At 34.9% G+C, this 21597-nt stretch overlaps 1 protein-coding gene across 2 annotated transcripts in view; it reads right to left on the minus strand.

Moving 5' to 3' along the window:
* Positions 1-21597, minus strand: part of LOC118184513 (ankyrin repeat and sterile alpha motif domain-containing protein 1B-like) — a 215696-nt gene that overhangs the window by 40169 nt on the left and 153930 nt on the right. For both annotated transcript variants that reach the window (XM_035354197.2, XM_085817504.1), the window contains exons 12-15: positions 18353-18518; positions 15133-15447; positions 10104-10225; positions 3902-4150 (exon numbers count right to left, since the gene is read on the minus strand). In XM_035354197.2, the coding sequence (XP_035210088.2) occupies positions 3902-4150; positions 10104-10225; positions 15133-15447; positions 18353-18518 (852 nt within the window). The remainder of the gene's footprint in view (positions 1-3901; positions 4151-10103; positions 10226-15132; positions 15448-18352; positions 18519-21597) is intronic.

A 21597-nucleotide genomic window follows, 5' to 3' on the forward strand; every position in this document is an offset into this window, starting at 1 on the left:
CTGGAAATAACGTTGTTAACCACAGTTTGGGGAATTAATCTCCACTCTTCCAGCAATGCCGTCTTCAGAGCATTTACATCTCTAGGAGGAGGATGTATACGTGAAATTGCTCTTCCAAGGTAGTCCCATAAGTTCTCTATCGGGTTAAGGTCAGGAGAGTTTGGTGGCCAAGGTATTCGCTTAATGTCTTCACTTTCAAGGAATTCATCAACGAGGTTTGCTCGATGTGGACGGGCATTATAATCCATAAATAAAAAGTCAGGTCCATATGCACCCCTGAAAAGTCTTACATAAGGATCTAAGACCTCATCTCGATATATCTGGCCTGTCACAGATCCGCTGCTGAACACGTGTAGGGGCGTACGTCCATCGATCATTATTCCACCCCATGCCATCACACCTCCACTACCGAAACGGTCACGTTCCACAATGTTCGAAGGATCATTTCGTGTTCTGACTCCCTCCAGATGTAAACACGTTTAGAATCACCAGTTAAACTAAACCGCGACTCATCAGTAAAGAGAAAATGGGACCATTGATGTTCAGTCCAGTTTTGATGTTCTTTACACCAATTAAAGCGATCCCTCTTTTTCTGTGAAGACAGTAAAACACATACCCTTGGCTTTCTGGCATAAAGGCCTTTTTCATTAAGCCTTCTGTATATTTTTTGCCGTGATGCAACAGTTCCAGTGGCGGCTGCAAGCTCTGAACTTAACTGGCGAAAAGTAGCCTTTCTGTTACGACGGGCAGTTAATGCCAGATACCGATCTTCAGAAGCAGTTGTCATTTGTTTCCGACCTTGTCCAGGCCTCCTTACAACACTTCTATCATTTTGAAACTGTTTCCATAGCTTAGAGACTGTCTGTCTTGAAATATTCAGACATGTGGCTGTTTCCATGATTGACTGCCCTGCTTCTAAACGGCTGATAATTCGCCACTTTACAGATTCTTCCAAATGATACTTCGAAGCCATAACAAACCGCTTTGAGTCCCTACACACTGAAATCAAACGCTATGTTGCAGAAATTCACTCAAATATTCAGTTTGCGCAAAGCGCTTGATTCACCCTTGGATGACGTAACGCCTAGATTTTCATATCACAAACCGTTTGATTACTTTTGATTGGATAATGCTAATTAGGCTTGGTTTTCACACATTCCCTGCAAATACGGATCACATTGATTCGATATTTCATTGAATATCATCATTTTTGGGTATGTAAAGATAATTTTGGACATGAGTGTAATTTTATATAAGCAATAAAAATAACAAAAAATTTAGTCCATACCTGTATATGTTTTAGGACTTTAAGTAAAAGGATTTATTGAAGAAAGTGCAAAAGGTTTCTCAGTTTGCATTTGCAGTTTAAAGAATACAAACTGTCTGAATAGATATTTAATCATTTCAAATCTTTAAAATTTTATTGCTGAATTTCGATACACACATATGTATATAAATCAAACCTAGTGCTATTTATTCAATTGGTAAATATAAACATAAATTACAAACCTTTTTTTAAAACCTTATGTGGCCAGAAAAATTGCAAAAACTCATAAAACGCAAGCAGAATTCTTATTTACCTGTTTTTGTTTTGTAAAACACGTTCAAAACAACTTTAATACATTAATTAATTATAATATTGTTGCTTGCGTACGGGTTTGTCATAGATTGATAATAGTTCGTAAATGATTGTCATTTCACTCAAATCCGACGATAGCTTAATTAAATTTATTTTATCATCATAAACACTTCAAAGTTCTGGAATTTTCCACAGAAATACTCGTACAAGTGTTTAGAATATCACTAAGTATAATCAGTAGTTATGCTTCAATCTAATAAGAACGTTAAACACAACGGAATGCAAAACGCATCTTAAGAGAAAGTTAACTCAGAAATATCTCCTATCTCACGCTGAACTAACAACTGGTAATAATAACAACATGTATAGCATAAATAATGTCATAAAAATAGTGTGGTATAATGAGATTACTTTGAAACCGATGTTTCGAATTGATGCCCAAGAAGAACCAATATTTCCCATTCTGCTTTATTGCACATCTTTCAAAAAAGTAAAAAAAAAAATCATCCGATTAATTTCCTTTATCATTTTTTTTTAATGCGAAAGTTTGTTTTATAAGCTGTGAAAATGTCGGAAGTTTGTAACCGATATATTTTTAGATATGAAATTTTAAAATTAATGGACGTCAAAAAGTCTAAAAATATGAACGATTTTCAAAAATTCTCCCAAAATATTTTTTTTTTAAATTTACGCTAAAAATTTCATTTAATTTTTTTTCTTCCACAGTGTGTTATGGTGCAAACTATAATACTCTGAGATTCTCAGTTTATTTGTTAATATTTGCAAAAGTCGTTTCAACTTTAAATTTGAAAAAAATCTAATCCTCTAAAAATCAAAAGCGTGACACCACATTCACAAGCAGTGTATGTACAAAGTTTGAGTTCTATATTTTATCGGGAAGCAGTTTAAAAATCCATTACCATCTTTTAACCATAGCGACAAGCACCAAGAGTGAACTAAATAACAGCTTATAAAATAATAATAATAATTAAAAAGCATATATTTTTCAGGAACCATTACGAAAGTTCAGGTACCAGTTGCGAAAGTACAGATTACAAAATTAATAACAGTAAACCACGTTAGAAATGTGCAAACAGTATTAGAAATCTGCCAATTCGGAGACGTGATTGTTCACAGAGGCTTTAGGTGTAAAGGGGAAGGAAGACGGTGGTCTTCTGAACGGGTCCTAAGGACGAAACTCTTTCATGTCTCCTTTTTCTCCCCTTGCTAACGGCAGCTGTGCGAAGGAGCGTTGCATGTGAACGGGGCTTTATAGTAGTTATGTATGATCTATTTGATTAATTTCAGTGCATCTGTCTTTTTGTATGAACACATATGCTCGTCTGTTCCATCGATTGCTTTTGGCCCTCAGGTTCAAAATAAAACAGCCAGATCCATGAAAACATTCTGGAAAATTCCAAGAGAAACTTTGCAGAAGGTCATCATACAGGTTCTTCTTGATTTGCATCATCTTCCTTGTCAAGAGCCATAGAACCCAGTTATCAAAAGTTTTTCTGTAAGCCTAGCAGTTGGATAGATCCTTACGTCACACCTGTGTGTTCCATGATCTGTTTTGTGGTAATGCATCTGTTATTATTTATGAGTTCGTCAATTATTGATACTGATCGTCAATTTTATCAGCTGTGACAATTGATGCTCTATCTGACTATGACTGAACCTGGGTGTAACAGCTACCAACTCAGAACTCCTGAAACCTTCAATACACATTCATGCTATTTACTGCATTATCTCCAAAGGCTGGATATAGCTTATTGCGAATAGAAGTGGCTGAGTTATTTCCGGATTTATAGAGGAATTCGATCACTGCACTCTGGTGTAGTGTGATCTCACGTTAATTATCCATGATTGCTGACTTGCAATAGCAAGGAAAAAAAGACTTAGGTATGCGTTAGGTGGTAAGCGACATACACTTCCATGTACAAAACTTCATCTCTCTAGTGTTTACCATTACTGGATAGTATATTTTGCGTTAATTTTTAATCTACTTTTGCATTACTTATGCTTATTGCAATCTCATTGGCTTCTCATCTATTTATCTTCGGCATTAACCGACATGCTCACAAAAAAAGAGCGCAGTTTAGTTGAGAAATTAGCAAACCATTTTCTTCCCCCAATCATTGATTTCAAACTTGCAAACACAACTCATTTAGTTCTTTAATGATTTGATCATTTATTTAAAATTAATATCAATAAAAGCCTTAATTTTACATGTTATTGTCAAACTAGCTTACTTTCCTTGCAGCAGTTACAAACATTATATGGCATAAAATTAAGGAAAAGAGGGATTTTTTATAAACTTACAGAATGAAGTTCAACTTCCCACAGCTTCCTGGCCCTCTCCATCTCCGTATAGCCGTTCCTTCTAAAAGTGTCTATGTACTGGTCGAGGTGCAGAGACCTCAGCCACTCGCCAACGGATTCTGGAGACTGACCTTCACTGATCGGTCGCAAGGCGGGAAGACTATGACACGATTCGAGAATCTTCTGTCGGTGATCTTTATTTGTGATGTTCATTTCCAAGAGGTCTTCGTCTTCCAGAATGTTACCTCCCTGTGAAGTCAAAGTACATACTTACTGTTGTGTTGTTCATGACAAAGATAAATATATAATTAATAGAAAAGGTAAATGTCCACATATTTTAATTGCGCAATAAGTAAGATTTAGGAACTTGGCTAAAACACTGGAAAGTTTATTATCTTTGTGGCAACCTTCGGTCACAATATGTTTTACATTGAAAAACCAGTAGGTCCAATCGTTTAGACTAAGTTTGGCTATTGATCATGTTGCAGTTCTACTATTAGTCCATGATGCTACCCTGACAGAATGTTATTTCTGTTGTTAACTCTAGCAGCGGTATTTTTTATGATCACATTTGCAGATGGATTTTTCGTCTCAGTTCCATCTTTGGAAAAGGAATCAAAATTTTCGGAACTTCGATGAAGGATAAGTGTTGCAAAATTGTCCATCCCTCCTCTTAGGCAGACAGCCCTAGAGGCTTTGCCATAACCATATAAGCTAAGCCCTCCTTCCAACATGCTTTCGTGGTGTAAAGGTAGCACACTTGGTGCGTATTCGAGAGGTTCAGGTTTCGAGTCCCGGCAGAGGCATCGCTTATTTTTCATGCACTCCTGCTACAAAATAACATAATCACTCTACAAGCTTTACTTACAACAGATTCAAATTGGCAGCCTTTATGATAGCGTTATAATAAAAGAAATAGCCATTTCTAACACTAGAAATATTTCAAGCTATGACAGGAAGCTCGGCATCCCCCCTCAAATTTAACTTAACTTACATCTCGTATCTCTGATAAGCTAATTTTACACTAGTTCTGATTTCAGAATGAAAGAGGGCAAAAGCACTGATTACAAAGCAGCAGCATATGCATTAACTCTAATATAAATGTACTTTGCTTTTTTATTATTTTCTAATTATAATTCTCTTGTTTTCATACGTCTGAGATGGGGAGAATTTGGGAAATTGGTAGAAAAGGAAAATGAAATTGATTAACAAACAGAAAAATAAATAAGACCTTGCATATGTTATTACTTTTTTTTTTTTTTTTTTTTTTTTTTTTTTTTTTTTTTTGCCATTTTAAATATTTGCGGAAACGATATATCCATGCAGACAGAAATAAATATCGTAAAACCTTGTTCGAATTTCTCAAAACTATAAAAAAAGTTTAACAAATTTCCGTTTGGTAAATGAGCGAAATCTTGTAATGGAAGGAATAAGTGTACACTGTGTGAGCACTGAGTCAACAGTTCTTTTCTTTCTCACTGTAGGATTATGGATAATCATTCAGTTTAGAGGCACTCCTACATACGACACATGTGAATAATTCGCAAAGTAGGGACACTTCCGTACAAGAAACATTCATTTCTGGGTGAGTAATATAGTTTAGTGAACTTCCGCACAAAATCACATCTTCTTAATTACTATCGATAACTTGGGAAAGCGAATTATTTATGTGCTTTACAAACTTTTAAGCTACTGGACTACATAAATATGGATTTTAACAAAATGCTTATATTATATATGTTTTAACGCGTTAAAAATAATAAATACTTGAAGGAGTCAGATACCTTTAAAAAGTGTCAAAATATCAAAAATTTAACATATTTTAAAGCTCAGTATCTGACTAGTTTATGAGCATGAAATTTTGCGTACTTATTTCGATATCCTTGATGATGCATTTGCTACTTTTATTTTATGTTCCAAATATTACAGTATTTTACAAAAATACATTTTTTGTCATCCACGCCATTGTAATATGTACTGTGGGCAGCATATACATAAATGAATCAGTATTTTCAGCTTATTTGTTTTTCAAAATAGAAAAATATAATATACAATTAAAGTGACCTATAAAAACAATATAATTACATTTTCTTAAAAGTAATATTTTAAATTCCTTATGAGATGTAAAGGAAATATTGTAATCACGAAAAATTTCGGGTATCATATTTCAACAGAAATATCCATTTTGACGGTTCGTGAATCCATTTGGATGATTTTCTTTGCTTGATATCTGTACATAGGCACAGAATAAATGACTCTTTCTTTTTCCAAAATAGATTTAAAATGGATTTTTCATGACATCTGTACGTACGCATGTACACATGTATCTGGCATAAGCAAAGTTAGACCTTCTATTTAAAGTTGCAATTACTAATATTATTAAGGAATTGCCTCGTTTAGATTCCTATTTTAAATTAATTTTGGGTGTTTTATGTTTAATTTACTTCATCTTGCAGCTATAGCGCAGGACACGTAAAATTTGTTTTTGGCATATTACTTAGTTTTTCTATACAGGTTGGGGCAAATAAAAGTGGTCCGGAGAACAGAATTCCAGGTTACAAAGAAACACAACAAAGTATATAAAAGTGGGCCGGACGAGTGGATACGTTTGGACGTGAATGTATGCATATAAACATAACACGTGAAGCGCACATTACGTCTACATACACCACGTTATCCAAACCAATTCAGAGCTCAGTGTGGGCTGTGTCAGTATAAGTTGAGCAGTGCAAAGGTGAAGATTATACTCACAGTGCAGCAGAGGGTGTTCGTTGTGGAAAGTTGCGTTACAACAAAGTAGCGGAAACAATGTGGTCAGTTGTTTGCTCATATGTTTACCGGTATCAAAGTGCCATGCAACGATTAGTCTGAAAATGGCGTCAAACAGGATCCGTTTTGAACAAATCAAAAAACATTCCCAAATGTCTCCGAACACCAGAAAATGTGGCTATAGTTTAGCAGAAAAGGCTTGCTTCAGAGTCTTACCAAATCAACCCGACGCCTGTCGAAAGAGACCGACATATCACGTCGATCATGCGGACGAATACTTCAGCTGGACCTGAAAAGGCATCCCTATAGAATATGCGTTGTTCATGCATTAAAACCAGCAGATATTCCTCAGCGCCTCCAGTTTTATGAGTGGCTGACCACTGAGATAACAGTGAATGACTTGGACATGGATCTTTTCTTTCTTTCTGATGAAGACTGGTTTCACCTGAGTGGTTATGACAACTTACAGAATCACAGGTTCTGGGCAGCGGAGAATCCGTATACCTTGCACCAAGCACTATTGAATGATCGGAAAGTTGAGGTTTGGTGTGCAGTGTGTGCATGCCGAATTATTGGTCCCATCTTCTTTCATCAGAAGCTGAATTCGGAGTGTTGCATTTCCACTATTTTTAATCCATTTGTGGCAACATTAACTGAGGAGGAAAACACCTACAGTTGCTTCTAACAGGATGGAGCAACTACCCATACAGCTAGCCGCACCTTTGATCACATTTACACAATTTTCACGTCTGACAGAGTTGTTAACACAGGTCAGTCTGGTCCTGGCCCTAGCTGATCAGGTCACTTGATCTGTCAGTGTGCGATTACATTTTGTGGGGAGCCATCAAGTCTAAAGTGCATCGCAACAGTCCTTATAGTCTTCAAGAACTGCAGCAGAGCGTTTCGGATGAGATTGCAGCAACTCCTGCACTCCAGCATCGATCTGCCTTTAGTAACTTGCTGACCAGGGTTCAAAAGTGCAAGAGATGAATTTTGGTCAATTTCAACATCTGCTTTAGTTAGGTTAATACTATATCTCCTTTCCTTTGCTTTTTTTTTCAACCTGGAACTTTGTTTTTAACCTGGACAGGCCACTTTTATTTGCCCCACCCTCTCTCTCTCTCTCTCTCTCTCTATATATATATATATATATATACCCCCACCACCTAACCAGGCTTAAAAAGCCTTTACCCTGCCTTTATTTTCGCAATCGTTGGTCATAGTCATATGCTTTATATTACAGAAATGTTTTAAAGGAAGAAAATATTCATGTTTTGATAATGGCAAATTAAAAGAAAAAAAATTAATTTTCGACAAATAATGAAATCTAACTTTTAATGTAGTCATCCGTTTTTTATACTTGTATTTGGAAAATTTTATAATCATTATAAAAATTTAAATTAAGAATTACTTCTAATTTTATTTCTAATTACACTTCTGCAATTTATTTTGTCGACTCCGTACGACAAAAATTGATCCGGATATTCAATTTCAAAATGTGCAATTTTTGATGTCATTTTGAATTTGCCTTGAGTGATCGGCCACTTACTTTAGCATAACTTGAGGAAATAAGTTTTAAATGGTGTATTTGGTGTTGGTGTATTTAATTATGGCAAAGCACACTAGGGCTATCTGCCTAAGGGGAGGGATGCCTTCGTGGAGGACTTTCTAAGGGAAACTGGCTCGTATACACGTTACACATGAGGAAAACCACGAAAACGCCCATGCAGCCAGCCCGTTCGCGGGATTCGAACCTCAGACCGAACTACCAGTGTTCAGCGACTTTACCGCTCGGCCGCTGGTGGTCAAGTTTTAAATGAAGTGCAGCAAAAAAATGTGTGTAATTTAATACGAAGTCACGTGGAATGCAAATTCTAATCTAGAAGTCATGCGTCCGCATCAGAATTTTAATTTAAATTTTCATTTTATTTATTTATTTTTATTTTCGTTATTCCAAAATTGATTATTTTCCAACATAATTAAATATAATTCTAAATTTTGCATGAAAGGCACAATAGTTGTTCATTTTAAATTCATTGACGGTTTATACAGAAGATTACGCAATGTTTTGTCACAAACCCCATGGAAGATCAGCTCACCTTCTTGTTATATGTTTACTCAAGAAAGAATTATAAGACCAGATCGCTACTCATATATCATTCCTAGAATCCGCAAGCTTTCAAGAAATACAGCATGCAAAAGAGTTGGCTAAATGTAATGCGAAAGTCCAACATGAAGGCTTTGGTCATTATTTTGCTCGTTGAATAGATCAATGAGGTCTTTGGTCTTTCTGAGTGATGATATACATTTTCGAAAAAAATCTGCCAGTTATTCCTTCTGGTTAAAAGATAATGTTCTTGCTCATCCCTCTGCTCATAATGACAACTTACTGGAGGAACTCGTGTTCATTTATGTCACGTTCCTTCCTTTTAACATCATTCCACTATTCCAGTCCATAAATCAGTAAGTCATTTTGAAGTTTAAAAGGCTTTGCACCAAAACATTGTTTTAGCGAGGATTCGAAGTGACCATAGGAATAAACCTTACCTCCCGAAAAGTTTTTGAAAAACAATTTACAATTAGTGAGCAGCCTCAAGATCATTTATAAAGCTTGATATGTGAGTTGCCAAAAAAATCTTCAATTCTGTTTCGAAAATACTATGATCTGACTGCGTTCCTGGATATGACCCTGAGAAGTTTTTCATATGAACAAGAGCTGCTACTTGTCGATAAAACTGTGTCTTTAGTAAAGCCCATGGAATTGGATTGAAGGTAAAAAAGAATGACATTTATGAAAGTAGAGGAACATGGCCGGAAGATGATTACTTAAGACCTATGAATTTGCATTGCGAGCAATTTGTAAGAGGTTATGGAGAAAACCTTGCCTGATAAGGAAGAGAAAAATGGAGAGGAATCCCTCACTTCAAATAAAATTAGGGGATGTGTAAAGTCGGGAAGGAGCATAAAATTTCGTGGGAAGGCACCAATGGAATAGGCTGTAGCTGTGCAGGGGAAGAATCTGTTTAACGATAATGTGCTTCGAAATCTTCGGAAAGTAGCCGTCACAATTGTCATTCAATAGGTACCTCTTTAAAGTCATATATGGGGAAAAAAATAAAGGAAAGGAAATGGGAAAAAAAGATTCCAGTGAGCCTGCAAATAGCAGTGGTTTCGTTAATGCTCTTACTCCTTTTTCTTCTCCGTTAATTTTCCAATTTAAAAGTAAAGTGCAAGCTAATTAAATTTCTTTACTTCTTACGGGGAAATTAGCCTTGATATACAAGTGCTTCCTATTACAAGCACGTTTCCGGAGAGAATTACTCTCGCAAACCAAGGTACCACTGTATAGCTTAAATTAAGACTTAGACTTAATTAGACTAAGATGCTTAAAGGAGCATAAGAACAGGGATAAATTATGACAAATATCTCTCACCAGGAAATCTATATCATCAAATCCATTGTCCATGAGGCTGTTTGTGTAAATTGCTAAGTCGAGGCTCTTCAACCACTCTTCTACCGTGCTGAAACTCGATGTGAAGGATGACCTTTGAAATTCTGTATGAAAGAGAGAGAAAGCAGGGACACTTTTATCAAATCTTAGAAAATATTTTTAATTTAATTATTAAGGTCTATTAAATTCATGCCGTTGATATAAAAATTCCATGAAGAACCATTTTTTAAATATTCTTCGAAATAAAATAAACAAATATCGTTTTCAATACATAATTTGTAATGCAAGTTATTTCAAATATAGTAAAACACGAAGGAGACATAAATATTTCCAAACATACAATGTTTAAAGTATGAAGTGTTTTAAAAAGTAATAATTATCTTTCACTAAAGAATAAGACCATTTATATGTACTTAAAAAAATGTTGATATCAATAAAATTCGAATTTTTCATTGACGCAAGGATTATTTAGATTTATATGTATGTAATTTACATGTACATTGCAATAAGACAACTAAATTATCGAATATGGGATGAATGACTAGAAAAAATCCCGTATTGAAGTCTAAAATAACGCTAACTTCGTTTGAAGTACTTAAAGCAACCTTTAGTAAACTCTTTTCCTGGTGGTCCGAATTCTTGTTTCTTCATAACTTCAGTCCTTTTCCGTCTAAGATTACAGTCAGCTTCAACAGTTCCTTTAAGAACACTTTGGTGTTTAAATCGATGATCGTTTCAAATCAGAAAACCCTCGAATATGAGATTTGCTGATCCGCATTAAACATTGCCTTCTAGTGCCTCTAAATTGGAAAAAAAATCTGTTTTTCCATTTCTTATAATTTAAGACATTGACATAAATTCTTTGTGACGAAGAACGAGACAACGCAAGTCGAAATATTGATTTACAAAATTGCTCAAATTATTACTCGAAGTATATACTTATGCTAATTTTCAGCAATTGAACATCCGCGCACAGTTTAGTGTGTAAAATATGCAAATTATACTATTCCCAATGTTTTGCGTAATAGACGCCTGTTAGAATTCGGGTGTCCAGTGTTGTTTATAATTTTTTATAGTTCCTGAGAATAATTAATATTCATTTGCTGTGATTTAGACGCATCATTTAAGTGCAGGGCAAAAGTGAGAGTGGAAAAACGCAAATGGAAGTCGCTCAAGATCTGAATATCCCTCTTCTTATCAATTATCTGGAATAGCTTTTCAAGCGGTGAATAAGTTGGTAAACTATCTGGAAATGCAGCAGAGAACAGTAATTACATCTGAAGTCATGAAGAAAGTTTTCTGTCATTGTCGACTCGAAGAAACTCAGAAATTGGTTTTACCTTCATTTTGTCACGTCGAATGAGCCATTCTACTGTTGTACGAAGGTTTCACGAGCTTGAACTTTTTGCGAGAAAATCCATGGTGTCTCTCTCCTTTTGTCTTCCAAAGGGGCCTTTTTGAGACGTCGTCGTCATCGTGTTCAACAGACCCAATACGAATGAAACAGTATACTGTTAACTAAGCAGTTCAGATTTTGACTGAACTAAGATTCTAAATACAGTTTGATCTGGAGGGAGTAAAGAATACACAGCTTTCTGTTCCTTGTTCATAAAATGTCCTGTTTTTACGAAATTGGTTTCTTAGTTTAGTGTACCATTATCGCAAATGGCCACATTGGCCTATATTATTTTTGATGAAGGTTCTGTAATCGGTCACATATATGTGGATGAGGTTTTTGAACTCCATTAAGCTTGCTTAGAAGTGTAGTTTAGCTTTTTGACAGTTTTGTGCCAAAACGTAGGAGATCATATTTGAAATTTCTTTTAAGTTTGACTTTAAATTCAATATTTTGAGAGTAGTCAACCGGAAATCTTCGTTATTGGGATTAAAAAGCGGTTTTTCTACAAAGTCTTTCAAATCGTTTTTAAATACGTAACGTGTAAGTTGTATTTCTGCCTTTTTATTTTGACATGTAATGCATGACGGGTTTCCGAAAAGTGAAGGAAATGCACACCACTTGAATGATTTAAGCTACTTACAACGCAGTCAGTAAGTAACCATAAATATTGTGACTTAATCTCACTTTTCTGGCAGTTGTATCAGATAAAGTCCATGAACTTTTTGTGGCTAAGAGGTGAAAACTGCGATTGTCGTTGTCTTGGGTCTTTGAGCACATTATAAGTAGGAACAGGTCCAGTTCCGTTCCAGTTTTCACGCAAAGGCGTGATTCGACTGTCATTTGCTTCCACCAACCGCTCAAAACAGCTTTCGACAGGTCCAGTTCCGTTCCAGTTTTCACGCAAAATCCACCAGAAGGCGGATTCGACTGTCATTTGCTTCCACCAACCGCTCAAAACAGCTTTCGACTCTACAGTATTTTAAATGCTCCAATATCGCAAAGACACTATATATTTACAAATATCCATTCTCCGGAATTCGAAGTCGGGTGCAAGGCAATGATAGCCGGTTTTCCTACCACTATGTCCATAGGGCGACATTTCCAGAAATAATACAGGTTATGGTGCTCAGTAATAAAATAATCATTAGCTATCGACATATGATGGAAAGACCTCCTGGCAAGTGTATAAAACACAATTTTCTATAGTTGCAGAAGCGAATGGATGGGATTCCCAAGCTAAGGCTTGTCATATCGCCGCTTCTTTGAGAGCAGATGCAGTGGATATCCTTCAGACTCTTCCCGAAAACTAAAGGCTAGATTTCGAAGCTCTATCCCGCTCATTAGAGCTGCGCTTTGGGGAGAAATGTTTGAAAGACTACAGTCGGCTTCAATTAAAATCGCGTCGACAGAAGCCCACAGAAAAGCTCCAGGAACTTGCCACGGACGTTGAAAGGTTGTCTCACCTCGTTTTTACGGAGCGCCTGAGAGAAAGGAGGGAAATCCTGTCCCTGCAGTACTTTATCGATGGCATCCGGGATCCCGAAATACAGAAGGCTCTACGAATGATGGATATTAAAGACATAAAAAGCGCTCTGTTGTACGCCGTGAAATTCGAGGCAGGCCAGCAAGCAACTCGTAGAGATCCTTACCCAGTCAGAGCTGTGTGACTCCCCGAGCCAGTGGATTAATTGATGGCTCAATTAGATGATTTATCCAGACTAGTCGATGCTTTGATACGGATTAGGAGTGAGAACAAAGTGGCTCTAAGGTGTTGGAGATGTGGTATTGAAGGTCACCTACGACGGAATTACAGAACACTTCAGGGTACGGAAAATAAAACAGATAATTGTACCAGATAAGTCAGTGGCTTGAGACGGGACAGAAATGAAAAGAAACCAATTATAAAGTGCTGGAACTGCGGTGTTGAAGGCCACATACGAAGAAACTGCAGAACACCCCAGACCACGGATAATAAGAGAGACGAGTTAAACAGACAATTAAATGCTAATGAAAGGAAAAAGGAGTGACAAGAAACCAAATGCTGGAACTGCGGAGCTGAAGGCCACGTGCGAAGGAACTGCAGAACACCCCAGAGCACGAAAATTGAGACCATTCCTCAGCAACGATTCAGGAAACAAATTAATGTCCATATCGAGGAACGGAGATTGCCAAATAATGAAAAACCTTGTTTTAAAGCGTTCAATATTTCTACAGTGAGTGGCAGCAGTAATGGACTGACCATCAATGGGCATATCGATGGAGTTCCTTACAAATATGATCATTGACACAGGAGCTAATGTTACCATCATTCGGAGAGATTTAGCTCAACAGTTTAAAGATGAACTTATTTGGACGCCGTCCTGTGTTACCCTTCAGACTGCGTCGACATAGCTGGGACGTTAAACGTAAAGATCACGTTTGGAAGTGCCGCATAACATCACACGGCATATATGGCACATATTGCAGATCCGTGCATACTCGGATTGGACTTTTTAAGGAAATACAATTATTCCTTAGCCTTCAAAAACAACAAACTGCTTTCAGCATCTGAGGACATGACTACCTTCCTCAAAAGGGATCTTCGCCTGGAAACGCCGACGTCTCATGTGAAAGACACAGCTCACAAAGCTGCCGAAATCAAACTAGGGTCGAAGAGGAACACCAGACTACCAGCTATTCTCCATCCTAGATGCTCTTCAGAGTCGAGACACCTTCGTCTGCCTTGTGACCGGCTGTTTGGTCGCCCTACGGATGCACCTTCATCGCCTGAGGAACACATCCGAGATGTCCAGGCCCGGATTAAAGGGATGCACCGTTCTGCACGACAGCGAGTCAACTTGGCGACGAAGAAAGTGAAGACCCGATGCGACACAAGAGCTACTGGACATCAATTCGAAGGAGACAAGGTGTGGTTGTGGAACCCGATTCGACGAAAAGGAATCAGGACTAAATTACAGTCACCTTGGGATGATGGACACAGTTCTAAACAGGATGAATGATGTCGTGGTTCGGATCCGTAAGTCATCGAACTCTAGATCTAAAGTCGTTCATTACGACAGGTTAGCTCATTACTATGGTTATAGTACGTAGCGTAAATAATTGTATATAGTGTAAGACCATGGTCCTTTTTGTTTCTAAATGTGTATTTGATTTGACTTGCACTTAATATTTTATTTGCATTTAGTATTTGATAACATTTGATTTGTTTAAGAAACAGCTCTTGTTGACTGTAGCGAATTCGCGGATTAGCTTTCTCTAGCTGTTTTGAATTAAATTCTGTTGAACGTTTGAGTAGTTAGATAACTACTGTGAGATATTGTAATACTGAATATCTGAGAAAATTTAAGCATCTTGTTTTATTTGTTGTGATAATAATAAATCTTGTTCATTTTTCATCGGACTTGTGCATCCAATTCATAACGAACCCGTACGCAAGCAACAATATTTATTTTCTATTTATTTTCATGCAATTTATTTTAATGGAAATATGCTTTTTAGTAATAAAAATTATTATAGCGAGCGAACTTAAAAGTCATCCTTGACATAAAAGCAACTATGAAGAAATTTAATATCAAGGTATACTCGACAGAAGCGTTAAAAGGGTTAAAATACCTTTTCGTAACCTGGAGAGCGTCCTAGCGAACGTCTCCTCCATGTCCCTTACGAAAACCGAATCTGTTACTGCAGAACCTTCTCCCAAGTCCGAAGCGGAGGAGCGGTCATAGGAAGCAGATCTGGACACCTGCCCTCCAGGATCAGAGCTGGGACTTTCCCTCCTCAGGTTCCGTGAAGACCTAGTTTCTGGCATCGTATTCATACCAAGCATGTTATCGTAACTGTGTGGTTGTTTGTTCGATTGAGAGCGTAAAGACATTTGAAACTCACATGGACAACTTGATGTACAAACCGTCGAGCCACGGCATAATCCTAAAGCAGGAAAATGGCAAAATGTGCATTTCATGTAAACACATAATAAGGAAATAATTTAAATAATTAAACCAATAAAAGGAACAAACTCAGTAACAGAGGAAATGTTTAATATACTAAATCAAAATTAAAGCAAAACAAATTAATTTCATGAAATAAATTTGAAAAATTAAAAAGTGACTAGTTTCAAAAGAAATTAATTGAAAGTAATTTAAAATAAAGCAATATTTATCTGTATTTTGCCAATTTATTAATCTTACTTTTGCATGCGTTTGCAAAAATATACAGAAATTCATACTGATTTAACAATATGGAAAACGTCCTTTTTATAAAGCAGAAGGATGCTGAATTAAACCAATATTGTAAGACCATTATAGTTGTACCAAAAATGAAGGATATCCGCAATGAAAAAATAATCAAATATTTGCATAAGATGGTGAAATTATTAGACTTTAAAAACATTCAGAGGCCATTTTTATGCATATTAATCCCATTACGTGAGAGGAAAGCAGCAAACATGATAGAAATATATATAATGTAATGCATGCTACCGAAAGCAAATATAAAAAGACATTATGGATGTATTTACTTGAGTATCAATAACTTATAAAGTTTTTATCGTTTATAATATTAATTTTGAAATATATTTCTGAAATGTTTAGCTATCTACTAACTTTTATATTATTATAATAGCATTATTTAAATAAAATCCCTTAATATGAGTTTCAGACTATTGCATCAATGTACTCGTATCTTATGATGACTTTTGTTTTGAAATTGCATTTCCCTCCCTCTCCCCATGCTCTTGAACTTCTCTTTTCTATTTTTTTCCATTTTTAAAATTTGTATGCTGAAAATTTGATGTGTTTTATTGGAAAACTCGGTTAGTCTGCTTCTGATTTTTCAACATAGCTTTTAAGCAATGCCGCATAATTTCCGAATCTCAGATACATTGAGCAGGAGTATAACACAAGTGTACTCTAGTAGCAATTTTACTATGATTAATGAAAGCAAAAATAAAGAGAAATTATTTCTAATCACTATCTGCTAAATAAAGAAAGTAATCGTAAGATATTCCTAATTACCAAATAAAGAAAAATGATCGCAGAGTATCCCATCGCAAACTACTCCATTAACGAAATGAATGTAAGCAATGAAATAATCAAAGCATGTTGAATAATACACCCCTGCTCAAAAAATAAGCAACAAAGGCAAAAAACGGAACAAAACGAAAGCTATTCAATGGATAAGCGTGAAACTGATTCAAGAGGTTGGCGTGGCATTACTAGACTACATAACAAACAATAAAGCAAATACATGCAAAAATGCATGTATTACGACCATCATGCCATGAAAGACCAAATGGGTCGGATGATTATGTAATGGAAACATGCATACCTTCTACCTGAAATGCATGCTTGACAACAGCGAGACAAGCTGGCAATAGTGTCGTTGATCACTTGTTGTGGTAGTAGCGCCCATTCCTGTAGTAATTCATATCGGAGCTCGACCACTCCGACCTGCTATCCATCGTCCCAACATGTCTCACACATGCTGTAAGGCATTCAAGTCAGTGATCTAGCTGGCACGCCCGGTGTGGAATGTTTTACTCTTCAGACAACTCCACACCGCTTGAGTTCTATGCGGACGGGTTTTAACATCTATAAATATTGCTTCGTACGCAAAAGGACGCACACGAAGGTGTAGAATTTCGTTGGGATATAGTGCGATTGTGACAGAACCACCAGGAATCACGTAGAGACCGTTCGTTGCTATTCCATCCCGTACATGGAAGCCTCTTCCTCTATAATGGTCTGTTCAACGATGTTTGGCGCCCAATAGCATGTGCTCGACTCTCGCGTATCACTGCCTTTTGGGAATCATTATGCATGTTAAATCGAGATTCAACCGTAAAGAGTACGTGGCCCCACTGCTCTGGTGACCAACTGTGATGTTCACGTGCACAATTCAACCGCGCTCTGACCGCGCACGAGTGTATTTATCTGTTTCTTCCTAGTAAAATAGTAAATCTTTAAAGAATAAATAAATATGTAAAATTTCATCTCGCATATTCTAGTTTAATACTTGAGAGTGTCATAAGCTGATATCTTCTGCAATGCGAAACCTAAGTCCGTTAAGCAATCCTTTTTACGATAAGCATCAGAACTGAAAAAGAATTAAAATTCTACTATTCGTATTTTGAAATGCAAATTTGCTATAAAATGTTTAAAATATTTCATTTTTCGTTAAAATAATAACCTTTAAGACTATTTAGTAAAAAATAAGCCTCTCAAATAAAATTTTTCAAAAAGGCAATTGCAGTTTATATTGTGTTTTTAAATTTTATTGTTTTAAATCTTTTTTATGTCGCGAAACAGTCTCTTTAGATAGGACTATTAGAAAGGAATTTTGTATTGGAGTTTAATAAAATACGCTGTTGGAAAAATCTCCTGTTAATTATAGTAGTTGCATAAATGTTAAAAAATCTTGTTGCAGAAATATTATTAAAACTTTAGCAATATTCGCAATTAGATTAGTTATTCTGCGGTTCTAAAGCAAAGGATTATTGAATTGCAGAAATATGAGAAGTCTTATGATCTAGGGATTAATGAGTCTTTTTTTTATCAAAGCGTTTTTATATTTCCTTTTATACAAATATAAAGAATATTGGCTTGAAATGCGCTTTTACATTCTTAATTCATAATACTCTCTTTTAGCCTAAAAGCATTTGTTAAATACGTTCCTTAACTTTTCGGAAAAGGAGAAGAATGCTTACTAATATAGTATATTGAAATGTCACGAGGCGTGTACGTATTACGGATATACGTATCTATTAGAACATGTTTATTTTAAGGAAAGAATTTGTTTCTTTTAAACGTTTCTTTACATAATATACGTATCTTACCAGCAAACGGATTATCGTCCACAACTTCTTCGATTGTATCCGTTGATACGGATTTGTTTTCCCTGCGTAAAGAAACCTTCACGTGTCCTCCAGAATCTATCGTTGCGAATAATTCATCCTCTGTCAGAGTTTCTATATCTCTGGATACTCTTTTGTTCCTAATTTCCTGAAACACGGAAAACACAATTTTAAATAGATCTTGGTTAAACATCATAAGATAACTACATACAGTATCAACTTCATAAGCATCAATATTTTTTAAAGGGACTCAGTGTCTTTTCAATGATTTTTTTTTTTATTTAAGACCTTCATATCTCTTTTATTTATATTATCAAATGGTTATTTCAGAAAAAATGATCCGAGGCTGAAAAAACATTTTTGGGGTATTTTTTATTAAAATGTTTTGAAGAAAAATTTAAAAATTATAAATTTCATTGTTTTTACCCCAGTTTTTTTTTTAAATATACTTATTAGAAAGTTCGTAACAACTTTAAACGTCGGTTTTGGAATTAATAAATTAGTTTCTCAGAAAAAAAGTGAAAAGCATATATAATGTAAAAATGTAAGCATGTAAAAGCTTTGAAAAAAATATTATTTCAGTAACATTTTCGCTTCCAATGATTTTTCTTTTCAGTTTTTACAAACTCACCCTTTTTTTCTGTTAAGCATATATTTATAAACATGCAGTAAAAATATTAAATAATTTAGTCCATATCTGTATAAGTTTTATGAATTTAAGTAAAAGGATTTATCGAAAAAAAGCAAACTCTCTAAATAGTCATTAAATCATTTCAAATTTCTCAGATATTTTTCTTATTGAATTTCAGAACAGATATATCTAAAATAAACTTAATACTATTCAGCTGTTGAACATAAATATAAATTACAAGTTTTTATTTGAGACCATATCTGACTGGAAATATTACAAGAAAAATCATAAGATACGAGTGAAATTTTCCTTTAACTGTTTGTTTTATAAAACACATTCAAAACAATTATAATACAGGAATTAATTATAATTTATTTTCTAAAACATTTATAATCGATATTCATAATATTATTATATTACTGTTTTATTCCTGTTTTCAAAAAATAAAATTTGAAATTTGAACAGGCATAAAACTTTTCATTTAGAACTGCCCAGCATCAAACGTAATTTCTTATCTTCTTTTATCGATTTGTTCTCGTATATAAATTGGATTTTCAGTTAATTTAGAAGTATTTTAATTAATCAAAGCATTTAATGTTTATTCCAATACAGTTTTCGATAAGGAATTTGAACATTTTCACAGCCTTTTATAAAATTTTTACTGATCGTGTCTAGCACAAATAGTTTCCAGTTATAAAGAAACATTTCAAATTTAACTCATAATACACATAGAACTGTTTGCTAAACTGACGGGGTAAAAAGATCTGTAAATTCGAAAATGTTCGAATTACATTTAGTATTTAAAAATCAGTCAATTTGTACACATAAGAAGAGTTTGCTGATGGTTGCAGTCACATTTAATTATATTCCTCTTCTTCTATATTAATTTTAAATAAATAAATGAGACAACAAAGATGTAATTTAAAATCCACACTGAGGTGTGTGTGACATTTAAAGAGATGTCAAAATTCTTTAAATATTAATACAATAGGCATATTTTTAGCCCCCCCCCAAAAAAACGGAAAATCGCTAGTTTCCGCGATTTTTTTATCATGTTCTCTTAAATGTTTAATGCTGTTTAGTAACTAAGGATGTTGCTGAATTCATCAATTCATGTACAAATCGGAAAAAGTGCAAAAATGTTCCATATTTTAATTTTTAAACTATTTGTCTGTATTTTTTAAAACATTTAATTTTTTCGTTTTTATTGATTTCTTTCAATACACTCTGTCATTCCAGAAATATTTTAACTCAAGATTAATGAAATCTTAATCGCACAAGAAGTTTAATCACACTTGGGTGCAACCTGCCTATTTTTTTTGACATGCAGAAAAAATCCTTTTGCGGGCACCAACTGACTTGTTTGTACGGTCTATTAAATTATACACATTTTTTGGTGTACTTCGTTTAAATTTATTTCTCAAACTATTCTAACTTACTTAACCGATCTCTGAAGGTAAGTTGAAAATGGCATAAAAAATTGCAAATTTTGAAATTAAATATCCTTGTCAATTTTTGTCATATAGGAGTCAGACTTCTAATTTTATTTTTTTCATAATGAATATAAAACTTTTCCAAATATACGTATAGGAACCGGGAGATAGCACTGAAAGTTAGATTTCGATATTTGTCGAAAATAAAATTTTTCTCAAAATTTGACATTGCCAAAACATTAATATTTTCGTCATTTAAAACACTCTGTATATAGAATTATATGACTACGACTAACGATTGCAAAAATAAAGGGGTTTAAGGCCTTTTCAGTTTGTGAAAGGGGTGGATATACATATACGTTTGGTACTGCCGATTGCAATAAAAAAAGGGAGTTGCACAACTACATTCAAGTATACAAAATTTCAACTTTCTACTTCTAATCTTTTTTGAGTTATGTGAGACACATACAAATAGATACGTACGTACAGACGTCACGAAAATATCTCTTTTGAATACACTTTAAATCCATTTTACAGTCTGTTTTAGAAAAAAAAAAAATTTGTTTATTCTATGCGTACATACAGCCGTCAAGCAAAAAAAAAAAAAAAAAAAAAAAAAAAAAAAAAATAATCGTTTTAATGGATTCGCGAACGGCGAAAATGGATACTTCCGTTGAGATATACCGCCCGAAATTTTTCGCGATTACCATATTTCGTGCAAGGTAGTGAAAGCGATCAACCGTACAGGAAATTGTTGGGTTTCCAGCCACAGCAGCTGTCTAGTTAGCGGTTGCTATAAGAATGGCTAATGACCTTTAGATGGAAAATCTCGCTCAAGTCACATGGTGCTTTATAGAAGTGAATACATTTTCAGAAGATTTATTATCTTTGCTATAAGAAAACTACATTCTATTACTGGACTTTTATTTCTTTGCTTGATATTGATAACTGCCGAAAAATATACAGTATTCATATTTTCTCAAAAGGTAGGAACACGGCATTAATCTTTCTTTCAGTGGAATCAAGATTTCAGTTTGAAAAGTGAATCAAAGCAAAATGCAAAATGAAATTAATAGCCCTTCTGGGCTAATGCTCTTTGGGTTAACATTCTTGACGAATCATAAAAAGAGGGTGTGGAATAAAATTTATTGATGTAGCAAAAT

The sequence above is a fragment of the Stegodyphus dumicola genome, chromosome 5 (genome assembly GCF_044657685.1).
Source record: "Stegodyphus dumicola isolate Sdum_Otavi_A_Nest chromosome 5, ASM4465768v1".
NCBI classification, from domain to species: Eukaryota; Metazoa; Arthropoda; class Arachnida; order Araneae; family Eresidae; genus Stegodyphus; species Stegodyphus dumicola.